General features: G+C 48.9%; 1 protein-coding gene and 1 long non-coding RNA gene across 2 annotated transcripts in view; one reads left to right on the top strand and one right to left on the bottom strand.

The window, feature by feature from the left end:
* Nucleotides 1–14,198, bottom strand: part of XKR6 (XK related 6) — a 180,389-nt gene that overhangs the window by 16,243 nt on the left and 149,948 nt on the right. Inside the window, exon 2 of the mRNA XM_064651199.1 lies at nt 6,417–6,613. Coding sequence (XP_064507269.1) covers nt 6,417–6,613 — 197 coding nt within the window. The remainder of the gene's footprint in view (nt 1–6,416; nt 6,614–14,198) is intronic.
* Nucleotides 7,163–8,490, top strand: LOC135412442 (uncharacterized). The gene is made up of 2 exons (XR_010429647.1): nt 7,163–7,383; nt 8,164–8,490. It is a non-coding gene; the product is annotated as an uncharacterized LOC135412442 (long non-coding RNA).

The following is a 14,198-nucleotide window of genomic DNA, read 5'->3' as shown; positions in this document are numbered from 1 at the left end:
AGAGCAAGGCGTCCTCAGTGCCCACTGCCAACTGTGGAGATGGCTTTTTGATGCTGCTGGGAGCTGGCAGGGGACCAGCGACTCGCTTCAAGCAGGGCACCAAATTGCTCCCTGTCATCCGGCTCTGGTGACGAGGAGGGAAGGCAGGAGCAGAGCCATATGCCCCAGTCTGGCAAAGCACTTGAGTCATATGAGTGGCCTCCCAGGCGAGCTGCTTATGAGTTCAGAGCTATTTGGGCATTTTGTGAGGAGCCTCCTTGGTCTGCTGGTGAACATTTAAAAGGAAACCATGGTAGAATCAGGACAAACTTTCAAGGCAGATGACCCTGGTTCCTCCCTGCCAAGCCCCTTCAGCAAGAACATGAGTGGTGGGGTCCCTTGCCCACATGGCAATGAGCAACTGCTTTTCTGCTCATGCCTCTTCTGTCACAGGGAAACAGGGCTGTGTGATGGATGTCTCCCATTTCTTCTATTCCCCAAGGAATGGCATAAGAAAAAGGGAAAAAGAATATGCCTCCAGCTCCTTGGGCAAAGTTATAGCATCTCTTTTCCTTGTGATCTGTTTTAGAGCCCAAGCCGAAGCCCAGAGCGTGACTCTGGTAGACCTTGCCCCCTCCACATCTCCTCTGAATGAAGAGTCTATGAAGGAAAGACTCTTTTAGTCACACATTGGAGTTTTCCTGGTGAATCTCAGGTAAAATGCACCAGTCTGAAAGGGAACAAGATTTCTGCATGTGGAAGAAAAGTACTTTGCTTGGGTTTTACCCATCCCAAAGGGAGTCTGCAGATGCCATGTTGAATCTTCTTTGTGCTGAGCCCTGTGGAGTCTGACACCTGTGTAGAAAGGGTGGCCCTCAGCTCATCTATGATGAGTAACTCTGGTTACTCCACAAACTGGGACAATTTTGTGTAGTGAGGTCACAGGGACTGAATTTGGGGTTTTGGATTCATGTTTGAGCACTGTTGGAATGCATTTATCTAGTTACACCCAAACTGAATGACACCTGTGGAGAACAGGCAGCAACACCCCACAGCAAGCACTTTTCCCTGCACATCCTTTTCCATCCAGCCTGGCACTTCCCACCCATACTGGTGGTTCTCTACTAAGAATTAAGTGTTTATCTGCAGGGATTGTTCTCCAGCCCAACACGCTCTGGTCCCATCCATATCCCATCTCCTGCCATTCAAGGTGATTGCATCCAACTACCTGCTGGGAATGGTCCCTGCTCTGTGCTTACTCCCAAGCAATCCTTGGAGATTTTTTGGCTCAGAGACAGCTGGTCCAAGCCAAAACCATGTCAGACCCATTCCAGCAGGGCAGCAGTGGTAATGATGGAAGTCCACTGCTGGTGCCATTTATGCTGGGCTCTCCAATGGATGTACCTGCTCAGCCCAAGAAGTGCAAGAAGGATCTTGCACTAACTTCTAGTGCTCCCTCAAGAATAGAAATGGCGAAAAGGACGGAATTTCAAATCTAATGAGTCTCTTCTACATTTCTAGTGGAGACATGGGAATTTTAGTCACTTCAGTTACTTTCAGGCCAGTGTTATGTCATTTGAAAATCACACCTTTGAGCAACTAAAGGCTGAAGGTCTCTTTCTAACTCGAGTGTCCCAGCTAAGAAGATTTGTTTGATCTTTGGGGCTCGAGTAAGAAGTAATTCATTCATGTGTTATCCTTTAGAGATGGCCTTGGTTTTAAATCTCAAGCCATTCCTCAACAAGTCATGGTGCCTTGAGATATTCCCTATCCTATGATTATCCCAGGACATTTCACACAGAAGGCAGCTCACAGCACATCCATTATTCACAGCATATTATTGGTTAACTATCGGCCTGTCAACGGGGAAGATGAACTGAGAAATTTATCTCCACATTAGACTAACTCATTATCACACAGGAACCTTCTCACTCAAGTGCAGCAGGGTTTAACCTGGCTCATCCCAAACCCTCTCAGCTCCACCAGGGATACCTTCTCTGGGCAGTGAGACATCTAACCTGCTGCTTGTCCTTCAATACTCTGCAAGATCAGTTAAGTGACTAAACTAAGTGACAGGTATCTTAGTGTGCCCCTGTGAAAAAGGATCATAAATGATCATAAATGCTCCCCAGACATGGTACAGAAAGAAGGAGAAGGTGACCAAGAATAGGACTTTGCTTTAGGAGGGACAACAAGATTTAGGAGGGACAACAAGGAAAACTCTGTAGCCAGCACACTTCTGTAGCTGAGATGTCCGAAACTCCTTCCAGTGCCTAATTTGTATCACTCTGCTTAAAAGAATGACCCAAAAAACCGCTGAAGTTAATGTTGCTTTTCCTCAAATATATTAGCAACTTCAGAGTACTTATTGTGGGCTGTGGAGAGTTCAGACACCTTGCAGAATCCTGGAGATTCCAGGACTTTGCCAAATGAAGGTTTACACTGCAAATCTCTTTCAGATCAACACCAGGATTGTAGAGGAGGTGGCCACAGCATCAGGGGATAGATGTGACTTTTTGGGGGGGGAGAGACCCTGTGCTGAAAAGTGCAGCCTCATGCAGGAAGATTCTCAGGGAACTCTCTGTGTAAAGGACTCGTGACACGAGTGGAAGGATATTCAAGGTCCTGCTAAATCTCATTAAGCCTTAAAGTAGCCACATGAAAAATAAAAAAAAGTGAAAGCAAACCTCTTTAAGAGGAGATTTATGCCAGGAAAAGCTGGCATCCCTCTCACCTCACTGACTGCCTAGAGGTTGGGGTCTCCTTTAAGCTGGTTGTTTCTACTCCTTCCCATTCAGTGTGGAGGAACCGACACCTCTGAGGAGTGAAGTGAGTTAAGGATGGTTTGTTCTGCAAGAAGTGAGGTGGATTATCTGCCAGGAGTGATCATGAAATGAGGATCTGGGCTGCTGGGCCTTTTCTGTTGTTGTTAATATTATGTTTCCTCCAGCAAATATGGTGTTTAAATCAGAACAAGTGCCCTGGCTGGTGTTGTCCAGGAGTCTGAGAGATGGACATCCCTTCAACCCATCCTCTCCTAAACCTCAGGGACAATTAAGGTGAGTGAGGAACAGGGCTGCATCCTCTCCAGTGACCCATCACCTCCTTTACCCTAACCCTAAGGAAAAGTATAAATCCACCACCCAGCTTCTGTCCAGAATCCCTGGAGAAAGCCTCTGCTGGAGGTTGAGCATCTCATCCCACCTCCTTCAGTTGCTTTGGACATGGACTGATCCGTGTTTTGGAGGCATCCTTTTCCCCTTACCTTCTGTTGACCCTGTTTTGGACCCCCACAGCTGTGGTTGTAGCAGATGGATTATTCACAAAGGACCTGCCTACCAACACCAAGTCCTTCCATATGGATATTCAGGAGCTGATGTTGATCCATGTGCTCCAGCAGCCACAGCACAAAGTATTCCAAACTCAGGCTCCCAGTGTGCACCTTCCAGGTCAGACCTGCTCACCTGATGGACTACACTAAGTTCTTACCTCTTTGCTGTCTTTGCTACTTTCTGTTCTTCCCCAGGCAGGGGCAACTGAGTCTGCCTAGTGCTTGGGACATGATAAAGGAAGGAATCCTGACTTTTATGAAATCCCAAGGGTGTTGTCCCAAGCTTTACTGAGGCTGGGTCTTCACCTCCAAATCCAGCTCCAGCACTTCTGCTGCTTGTGGTGTCAGACCATGCAGAGGACTCTCACTTTTGGGTGAAACTCTGTTCTTTGAGTGCTGAAGGAACAACAAACACAGGTTTCACCCAACCCTCTCAGACAGGTACCTCTCAGGGTAAAATGGGTCTTGCAAGGCATGATGAGGCTTTTCTTTCTTCCACTCACCCAGTAGACATGAAAACAAGGAAATTAAACATTAACCTGATTGTATCCCCCTCTACTAGTCCTCACAAGATCAGCCCTTTCTGCCACCAGATGCTCTGGGTCTGAGTAAAGACCTCCAATGTATTCACTCTTCTTTCCTCAACAGCTCTCTTAACACCAGGAACTAGGAGGAAAAAACAAAACCTCCTGATAACCATTCCAGTAACTCCCTTTCTAAAGCTCCTTTATATAGAAGGAGACATTAGCTGACCCATTTGGGGAAAACTGGAGCCTGGCTTGGCATTGCAACAGGCTTGACATTGCAATCTGAAGAGCAGGGAGGATTTGGGCTTAGAGGAGGGATGTGCCACAGAAAATGGCAAATTGCCCTTGCTCTGGCACTTAATGAATCCATAAGAGTCTGTGTGAATTGTATGGAAAGAGCTGGAGCCTGGACACATTAGCAGGGGCTGTACCTGGGTTTATAAGCCCTGCCATGGGCTGCTTTGCCAGCGTGAATCCCTCAGGGATGCAGCTGATACTGAAGCCAGAACTGGCCTCTTCCTGTGATGAGCCACTGCTCCCATGGACATGATGAGCCAGGAGAGACTTGATTTGATTTTTAAACACACTGCTTTCCTAACAACATCCGTATTCCTTTGGTTTCTGCCTGCTTTAAGAGAAATCTTTGATGCTCCCTTTCCTAACGGTTCCTCACAGCATTTAATTTCCTTCTGTATAATTATGTACTGGCTGGGAGGAGGAGGAGGAGGAGAAGGAGGAAGACAGAAGCACGGAACGGGCATGGAGGAGCTCTAGGAAACCTTGCACCTGAGTCAGGGAGCGCTGAGCAAGCTCTGCTGCTCACATCCATCAGCATCGCAGCGCCGGGATGCGCGACCGCATCCCTGGCACAGGCGGGGAGGGAGGCGGGGAGAGGGTGCGCTGGGGACCCGGAGAGCTCGGCTGCTGGAGCGTGGCAGGCAAAGAGCCCTCCAGGGCTCGGGAAGGCAGGCGGGGACGTGCGCTGCCTTGGAAGAGAGCGCAGCCGGCTCGGCGTGGTGGAGGAGCGGAGGAACTGCAAAGCCGGAGAAGGGAGGGGGGAGTTGGAAAATGATGCAGCTTGTTCAGTGGATTAGGCAGCCATGCCTGGAAGTGGCAAACTGAAAGAGCCACAGATTTGAAAGACTAGAGGGATTATTCAGCCGTGTTGTCTGACTCGCAGCACAACAGAGGCCAGCAAACTTCACCCAGCGCTTTCTGCAGAGAGGCCAACAATCTGCGTAACGCCCTGGCAAACCTGGCAGATGATCTCTACATTTTCAGTAGGGTTAATAACGTTGGAAGCAGCAGGAAAAGGGGGCTGGCAAATGCAAGCAGTTCTAGCAGGAGTTGTAGAAAAGGCATATTCATCATGTCAGCACTTTGGAGGCCTGGAGAGCTCGTGATGAGAGGTTTCAGAAAAAGGCTGCATAAACAGGAGGAGGGAGGCCTCTATAAACAACCCTGATGGACATGCTGGAAGTATGGAGGAAAGAGAGAGCAGTCAGACTTCCTGGTGCTGCAGATAGTGGTGACCTTGGTTCAACCAGCAAAATTTAACCCCTAAGTTAATTCCGATTTCAGTTCCAATCTCAGCTCCAAAAACTCCTCATGTCTGTCAGAAATGACTTGCCCCAACCAGGCTGTCTCTAGAAAGATGAGTGTCCTCCCTGGTGTGTGAATCAAGCAGGGGCTGAATAATCCAGGAGCTCCTCAGCTGATACCACTGTTGGCCCTTGTAAAGGACAATTTCCCCTTGAGCTGGTGACTCTCAGGCAGCCAGCATGCCCATGGGCTGGGAGAGCAGCTCATCCCAGTGCTGGGACAGGGCCATATCCCTCTCAGCTGGGATGGGTGTCCCATGCTTGGCACATCACTGCAGTGAAGCACATCAGAACTGGAAAACTATTCCCTGTGGTGGCTTCCAAGCCTCTGATCATCTGTCTACGTTTTGCAATGGTACCTCCACTACTTCTCTGTCCCTACACATTCCCCTTCACTGCCTTCCCCCTCTTTTCTTTGACTTGCTCAGGACCACAGTACCAATGATGAAACCTTAATTTCTGTGAACTCATCAGAAAAAGTCCTACATCGTTTGGCTATTTAAGCTCCCCCCTTATACTACACTTGACACCATCAGAGCATTGCAGACATTGAACCATTTGTCCTCACAACACAAACTCAAATCTGGCCAGTTTTATCACCCTACTTTATGTAAGGAGGGAAACGGAGGCAGGGAATGGTCGTGTTTGCCCAGTGCCAGGGGGCAAATGAATGGCAACACTTGCCATGGCAGCAGAGCCCTCCTGCCTCCTCCTCATACCACCATCACTCCTTTAGCCTGGACTGGGCGTGGAACAGCTGAATCTCATCTTTTCCTTTTATTATTCAGTGGAACAATCAGAAATTTCACCCAGCGAACGCAGCGCAGAGCTGGGATGAGATTTGTCCAGAGCGGCGGCCCCTGACACGCCGGGGCGGGAAGTGAGCAACACATCCACGTCCAACACACCCCTGCCGAGCACGGATTCGGAGGGGGAGGCCGGGAAGGTGGGGAGAGGGGGAACGAGGGGGCCACTTACATGGTAATGCTTCTGCACGGTTCTTTTGGATCATTATGCAGAGCTGTAGCACCAGTTGAGGGGCGCTCTCGAGGAACGTTTCCAGGAGGCGCAGCATGTTTACGTCTGCATATTCGTACATCATAGCCCAGTAGAAACGCCGCTGGTGTTCCTTCCGCCTCTGGCTCTGGATCCCCAGGTACATAGTTCGGATATACCTGCGGGAAACACAGGAGGAACAACTGAGTGTGAGGCTTTGGCACGTGTCAAAACCCGAGGAGGGTTGGGCCAGTTGTTTTGGGGACAGGGAATCAGTGGTAGACGTAGGGGGTTCTTCTCTCTCCTGCAAGATCTGAGGAGCACTTTTAGAATCCAACCAATTGTTAATGTTGAAAAAGACCTCCAAGACCACCAAGTCCAGCCTTTGACTGAATACCACCATGCCCACTAAAACATATCACAAAATGTACTTCATCTTGCACAAGTGGAAAATCTTTAACTTGTACCAGCCAAACGTGAAGCCTGGGGGTAGGAAATGCTTGTGAAGCACAAGAAAACAACTCCCTCGCTTTATTTTCATCATAACAAGAGAAGCTACTTGAAAAATACTGGTCATAACACTTGGTGGTGGATTGACAGACCATCTAAGTCCCTTCAGCACTCTGATAAGGAGGTTCTGTCACAAACCCCAGAGTTCAAGAAGCATTTGGACAATGCTCTCAGGCACAGGGTGGGATTCTTGGGGCTGTGCTGTGCAGGCTGGGAGATGGACTTTGATGATCCTTGTGGGTGTCTTCCAACTCAGGATATTCTATGATTCTATGATTCTGTGATCTGACCCTATTTCATCAGAAGTGGAGCAATGAGACACCACCCTCACCTTCAGCAGGTGTGACCCACAGATGCAAAAGGCCACAGCTTGCCACCGGTCAGCTATGGGGACTTTGGGCAATGTTGGACTACAAGGAGGTGCCTTGTGCACAGACAGGTACTGCTCTGTTTCCATAGACCTGCAAATCTCACTCTGGGGACACAACTTCCCTTCAGGGGACATTTGGGCAATCTTTGTAAATGGACCTGACCAAGGCAGGGCAGCACAATGTTCCCAGGTGCCACAGCAATCATGGCATCTAGGAAAGGAAGCCTCTCCCAAAACAGGGTCCTTTCCAATGCTCCCAGATATCATAGAATCCTGGAATGGTTTGGGTTGGATGGGACCTTAAAGATCATCTTGTTCCATCCGCCTGCCATGGGCAGGGACACCTGTCACCTGTCACAGGTTGCTCAGAGCTCCATCCAGCCTGTCCCTGGAACACTTCCAGGGACTGATGATCTAATACTGGGTCTTCTTCCTTCCCATCCTGAGTGGTGGCTGTAGCCTTTTTTGGGATGGGAATCATTTCCCCTAATGCCAGCCCTAAAGTTGGTCATCTGAGCCAGTCAATAGTTAGAAATGTCCCCTCCCGGGACTGTTCATCTGTCCCAGCCCCGATGCCAGCGCGGCAGCGGGATGAAGTGCCTTCTGGAGGCTCTGGGAGGGGCTCACAGCACTAACTGGGGTTTCGCCAGAACGATTAGATCATTCCTTGCCACGCGGGCGAGACTGTACAGCAAGGAAGAAAGAGCAGGAGGGAAGGACGGGAGTCTCGACAGCCTCTGTGTCTCCAAATTACACCCGGGGACAGGAAGCTTGCCGAGGCTGCTCTGCAAGCCCTGCCCTTTCTCCAGCACCTTGTCCTTCCTTCCCGTTCGCACTTCACGCGCACAGAAGACGAAAAATCCCGAAAGAAGTCCGCAAGGACACGAAAAATGACGCAGGAAAGCCACCAGATGGGGCTCGACGCTCGAGAAAATGCTACGCCAGTCACATACGACACTGGTGACACTGGTGTGACATCCCAGCAGACCCCGAGTGGGGTGGGAATGGCCGTAGACCACCTGCTCTCCCAGTCCCCAACATGCCCAAATCCACCACCTGTGCTTGGCACTTCCCTGGAAGATCCCAGCCCCAGAAGATGCAGCACAATGGAGGGATCCTGCCTTCCCTTCACCCATGCAAGGAATTAAATAAATGCGGTTCAGCTGGAAAGGCAAAGTCAGGGAGAGTGTAATGGCTCAAGGAGAAAGCAGAAAAAGTGGACCACGCAAATGGTTTTTACAATATCAGTGACACAGGGCCACCAAAACCCAAGGTGATGGTGCCCATAAGGTGCTGCTCACGGGCAAAGACACCATCACCTCTGCCAAACTCTTGCCACCAAATCTGTCCTGTAGTTCTGGATGGCCTCCACTCCCCAGAAGCTCCTATTCCTGCTGGTACATGAAACTCTTCTTCTGAAGCTTAAGTCACTCATTTCTCATCTTCTCAGCCATGGACAAGGAGAAGAATTTATTCATTTTCACCCTGCAGCCATTTACCTGTTTGCACATAGTTACCACATAAACTCTTCTCTCCAGACTGAAAAATCCCATAGAATCCCAGAATCATTAAGGTTGGAAAAGAGCTCTAAGATCATTGAGTCCAATTGTTCCCCCCAGCACTGCCAAGGCCACCACTAACCCCTGTCCCCAAGAGCCACATCCACATGGCTTTTAAATCCCTCCAGGGATGGGGACTCCACCACTGCCCTGGGCAGCTGTGCCAGGGCTGGACAACCCTTTCCCAGGAAGAAAATGTTCCCAATATCCGATTTAAACCTCCCCTAGCACAGCTTGAAGCCATTTTCTCTCGTCCTGTCCCTTGTTCCCTGGGAGCAATCCCAACCCCCATCTGGCTCCCCCCTCCTGTCAGGGAGTTGGAGAGAGCGAGGAGGTCCCCCCTGAGCCTCCTTTTCTGCAGAAAAAAATTCTTTCAGTCTCCTCTCACAGGTGACATTTCCTACACCTCTACTCTTCCACATTGCTGTTCCCGTCACCTGTCTCCACTTCTGGGTTATTTTTAAGACCAAAAAATACTTTTCCAAGCACTCCAGGTTGGCTGAACCAAACCATAACAGTGACATTGAGTCACTCAAAAAGATTAGGAAGAAACTAAAGAAGGGACACCAAATCCTGCAATGATTTCTCCTTGATCTCTAGGGATTCACCACCATCCACACAATTTAAGCCTGAATGTTTCTTACTGGCCACAGTGAGAGGACATGAGAACAATTCACAGAGGCATCATGAAAGGACATGAAAATACATTGGAGTAACATAATTTCCTGATCCTGTCTCCATCAATGGTCGGAACAGTGGCAATAACAGAAATACCAAATTGTCCTGGTTGTTGAGCCCACAGCCTTTGGCAAAGGTCAGCTGTGTTTTGCTCTTCCATAGAGGAGGAAACTGAGTCCTACAACACCAAAAAGGTGCTCTGAAAGGTCTTTCAGCATCTAAACTCAGATCTTTGGGTTCCTCTAACCACAACATAAACATGAGTGGAGTACTGCCCCACCTGCTGATGGTCCTGCATCCACGGTGGACATTCTCCTTCACACCCTAAAACCCAGCCCTGCCCAATCTGACCTGGGCAGGAAGACCCAGAAGGACAAATCTGTTCCTATCCCATGAGACTGGGACCTCAGGAATCCCTTGGCACAATATTGGCCAGCAAATGGTCCCAGCACGTGAGCAAAGCAGCTCCAAGGACCGTTTGGGGCTGAAGGGAAATGAATTTTCCTTTGTACTCTCCTTGGTCCACGACAAAATATGGTGCTGCATCTTCAGCTTCCTTCAAACTCAAATCTGGCAAAGAGAGGAAAAGAAGGACTAAAACCCCATTCCTCCTTGGTGCCAGTCAATTGTGAGCTTAACTGGGAAATATTCTGAGAATAACTGGGAAAGGCAATATTTCTACCTGGTAGGCTTCCAACAATTACTAAATATCTACTTAATTAATCAACATAAAATTTCATGCAGCTCTGACACTGATATTTCTTAACCTTATTTCCAAACACAAATGTTCAACACTGGTGTAAGCAGTTTTATTCCAGTTTACCTATTTCCTTGTGGTATTTTATTTACTTGTTTGAGGGATTTTCCTACTTTCACTAACACTGCTTAAGTGTAGACAAACTCTGAAGAAAGAAGAAAAAAAAATCAATGTCATTTCACCTGAAATTTGTTGTTCTCGGTCAAGCTGGTACCAAACAGGCTTCTATAATTAGACTTTCAAATCCATATTCGGGCCTGATCTTCAATCTTTAGCAACACGATGCTTCCTCTTATGTCAGAGAAAACCATTCACCGCTCTGCGCTTTTGAAAATCAGGCTAATTTATTTATTTAAGAGCTTAATTTTGGATACAGGAGCCTAACTTTAGGCTTGTTTTTTGGTTTGTTTTTTTTTTTTTTGGAATGCTGGCTATTTTTATATACAAGAGTGTGTGTATTTGTGTATATTTTTAGTTCTGAGTCTCATCATGGCTTCAAGAGATAGAACTAATTTGGGGTTGGGAGGGGGATTGGGGGGATTTTTTTTTTTTTTTTTAATGCACAAAGGGTTGGCTGTGCCCTCCCTCCTGGCAGGATTCCCAGAATTCCTGTTGGTGTAATTACCCTCACGCTTATTTACTACGGATGTTGCAGCAGCACACGAACTGCACGGGGCAAAGTCACTGCTGTCCCTGCGCCAATGGAGCCAAAGCCATTGGATCCAGAAATGTGGTCAAATAACCTTTGGAGAGAAGCACAGGAGGCAGGAGATGCTCCTACTGTAAAAAACCCAACACCCTCCCCCGAGTGCTGCGGAAAAAGATGCTCCATGTGGATGGCAGTGGATGGGTTTTGGAGGCAGAGGCTCTGTCTCTGTCATTAAACAAAGGAGACCAAAAACCAGCCTTTGTCCTTGGCCAGCTGGCATGACTCCACTCCGTGTGGCTACACCCATCTTAGTTGGACTTGGCCATAATTTCCAGAGACTGTGTTGACAGTGGAACTGGGTGGACTATTGCAGGATGGTGCCTGAGCCTTGGCATGGTTTGATTTTTGGAGGTGGCTCCGGGTATCACCACCAGGACGCCTCAGGCAACGGGCTGGCGTGAGATGAAGAGGATGTGGATGTGTGAGAGGGTCATAAGAGCACAGACAGGCTCATCAGCACAGGCCCTGGGCTATGCTTTGAGGAAAAAAGAGCCCTCATGGCCTGGCCCACACAACCACAAGCTGACCAAGGTCAGGAATCTCAGACTGTAAGAGACAACAAAGGACTGATTGCTTTTCCTGAGGCCAGTGGGCCAGGACTGACCACAGAAATCAACTCTCTCATCCTCCAAAACCAGGCAGCTGCCTTCATACTCAGTATTGGGAATGATCCCTGGTGCCTACAGAGTCCTGAACCCTGTGCAGGTTATGGTGACTTGAAAGGTCCCAGCAAGACTGGATCAATCCAGTGATTATGCTCAGAACTGAGCGTAGAATCGTAGAATAACAGAGTATCCTGAGTTGGAAAGGACCCACAAGGATCATTAAGGCCAACTGCTGGCCCTGCACAGGGCATGATGAAGCTACAAGTGCCCATGAGCAGGCCTTGAAATTGCCTAATTTACTAGTATAGGTATAAAGAAATATGGAAAGTAGTATTTGATGTACTCACTCCACTCCCAACAACTCCAGGTTGGGAAACTCTTCTTGACTGAGCCCAACCAATTCCTCCTTTCAGAGAAGCAAACCCTGGCTTGAAAATGGGAGAACATGCTGGAGAAGCCAGAAAGAGGTGTCTGGGGAAAGGAGGAGCTCAGAAAATTAACTCTGCTGAGTAGGTTGCAACTGATGCCTGCAGCACCTCACATGTCCCTTTGGCTTAGTAGGGCTTGTCAAGAGCAGGATGGCAGTGGGTACAGCATCTTCCCAGGGTCTCACTAACCTCCTTCACTTCTCCCCAGAGAACCTCACCTTGCCACGTGGGGTAGGTTGACCCTGGATGAATGCCAGTAGCCTACCAAGCTGCTCTATCACTCCTCTCCTCAGCAGGATGGTGTGGGAAGGCAGAAAATATGATGGAGAAAAATCCTTTATAGATTGAGATAAAGACAGTTTACTAAAGCAACAGTGAAGGTTGCACACAGGCAAGCAAAGGAAAAAAAACCCAAAGATTTCATTCTCTACTTCCCATCAGCAAGCAATGTCCAGATGTTTCCTGGGAAGCAGGGCTTCAGCACATGTGCTGGTTGATCCAGAAGGCAAACGTTGTAAAAAACTAATGGGTCCCCCTTTCTCCTCCCTTCTTTTAGCTTTTTTATCTGAGTGATGTCATGTGGGGTGGAAGATCCCTTTGGTCAGTTTGGGTCAGCTGTTGGCTATGTCCCCTCCCAGGATCTTTCCCTCCTGGTGGGAGCAGAATGTTGAGGAGACAGCACTGATGTTGTGGGAGCGCTGCCCAGTGGTAGCCAAAACACTGGGGTGTTTCCAACTCCTTTTCTAGCTCCAAATGCAAAGCACAGCACTGTGAGGGCTGCTGTGGGGAAAACTGGCTCCATCTGAGCCAGACTCAGTCACAGAATCACATTGAAGATCGTCAAGTTCAACCATCAATGCAGGACCACCGTGTTCACCACCAAACCATGTCCACAACTGCTATATCCGTGCTTTTGGAACACCTCCAGGGAAGGTGATTCCACCACTGCCCTGGGCAGCTGTGCCAGGGCTGGACAAGCTTTTCAGTGAAGAATTTTTCTGTAATATCCAATCTAAACCTCTCCTGGCACAACTTGAGGCTGTTCCCTCTTGTCCTGTCCCTTGTTCCCTGCAAAAGAGCCTGACCCTTCCCTGTCTCCCCTCTCCTGTCAGGAAGTTGCAGAGAGCCAGAAGTTCCCCCCTGAGCCTCCTTTTCTCCAGGTTTAACCCCCCCAGCTCTCTCAGCCTCTCCTGGTGCTCCAGCCCCTTCCCCAGCTCTGTTCCCTTCCCTGGACACGCTCCAGCCCCTCAATGTCTTGTTATGAGGGGCCTAGAATTGACCTCAGGATTTGAGGTGTGGCCTCACCAGGGTGTCCACACAGGGGGACAATCACTTCCCTGGTCACACCACTGCTGGTACAAGCCAGGTGCCATTGGCCTGCTTGGCCAGCTGGGCACACTTGGGCTTGTGTTCAGAATTCCACCATGGCACTACAGGAGCATGTTATGACCTTGGTGTTGTGGTATCAACTGTATAGGTGGACACCACCTCCCTCATAATCCCGTGGCACCAACCTTCTCCCTGGTGCTCCCTCCTGGAAGGAGAGGGGTGGGATGCAGCACATTATCCATCTGACAGCTCACTCTCCTGCCACCTCCTCCACAGGCTCACTATTGCAGGAGGCCATTGGCCTTGAGCACTGGAGGGTTTTCACAGATAAAAAGCCCCCTTCTCAGAAGGGAGGAAACGAGGACGTGGAACTGCTTGGCTGGAAGGCTGGGAGAGGAGGCTGCCTGAACATCCCCTGAAAATGAGGTTATGTGAGGCCAGATCTCAGCTGGAGCGAGCTGGCATCCACAGGGCTCCAGCAATTTACACCAGCTGCGGCTTTGGCCCGCTTTTTTAATTTTAATGAATTATTTTCCTTCTGAAAGATCTAAGAGCAATATAAGATGCGGCGCTCGGGCGACGGGGGAGCGTGAAAGTAAAACGCCGTCTATTTAAAAAAATCAAAATCAAACTTGCAGTTCCCATCACCACCAGCGTGCTCAGGATCAACATTTGTTAGTGCTTGTTTTCTTGGTTATAATGTCACAAGCTTTAGTGATGAGGATTCACAGAGGGATTATTGCTGCCACTAGTTGGAGTATCAAAGTAGTAACTTCAGGGTCCCACCCAGGTGCTGATACATCGCAGCTTCATCTGGCT

Source organism: Pseudopipra pipra, chromosome 3 (assembly GCF_036250125.1).
Source record: "Pseudopipra pipra isolate bDixPip1 chromosome 3, bDixPip1.hap1, whole genome shotgun sequence".
Taxonomy (NCBI): domain Eukaryota; kingdom Metazoa; phylum Chordata; class Aves; order Passeriformes; family Pipridae; genus Pseudopipra; species Pseudopipra pipra.
The sequence above is the reverse complement of the archived record's forward strand: the minus strand, read 5'-3'. Positions and strand labels throughout refer to the sequence as shown.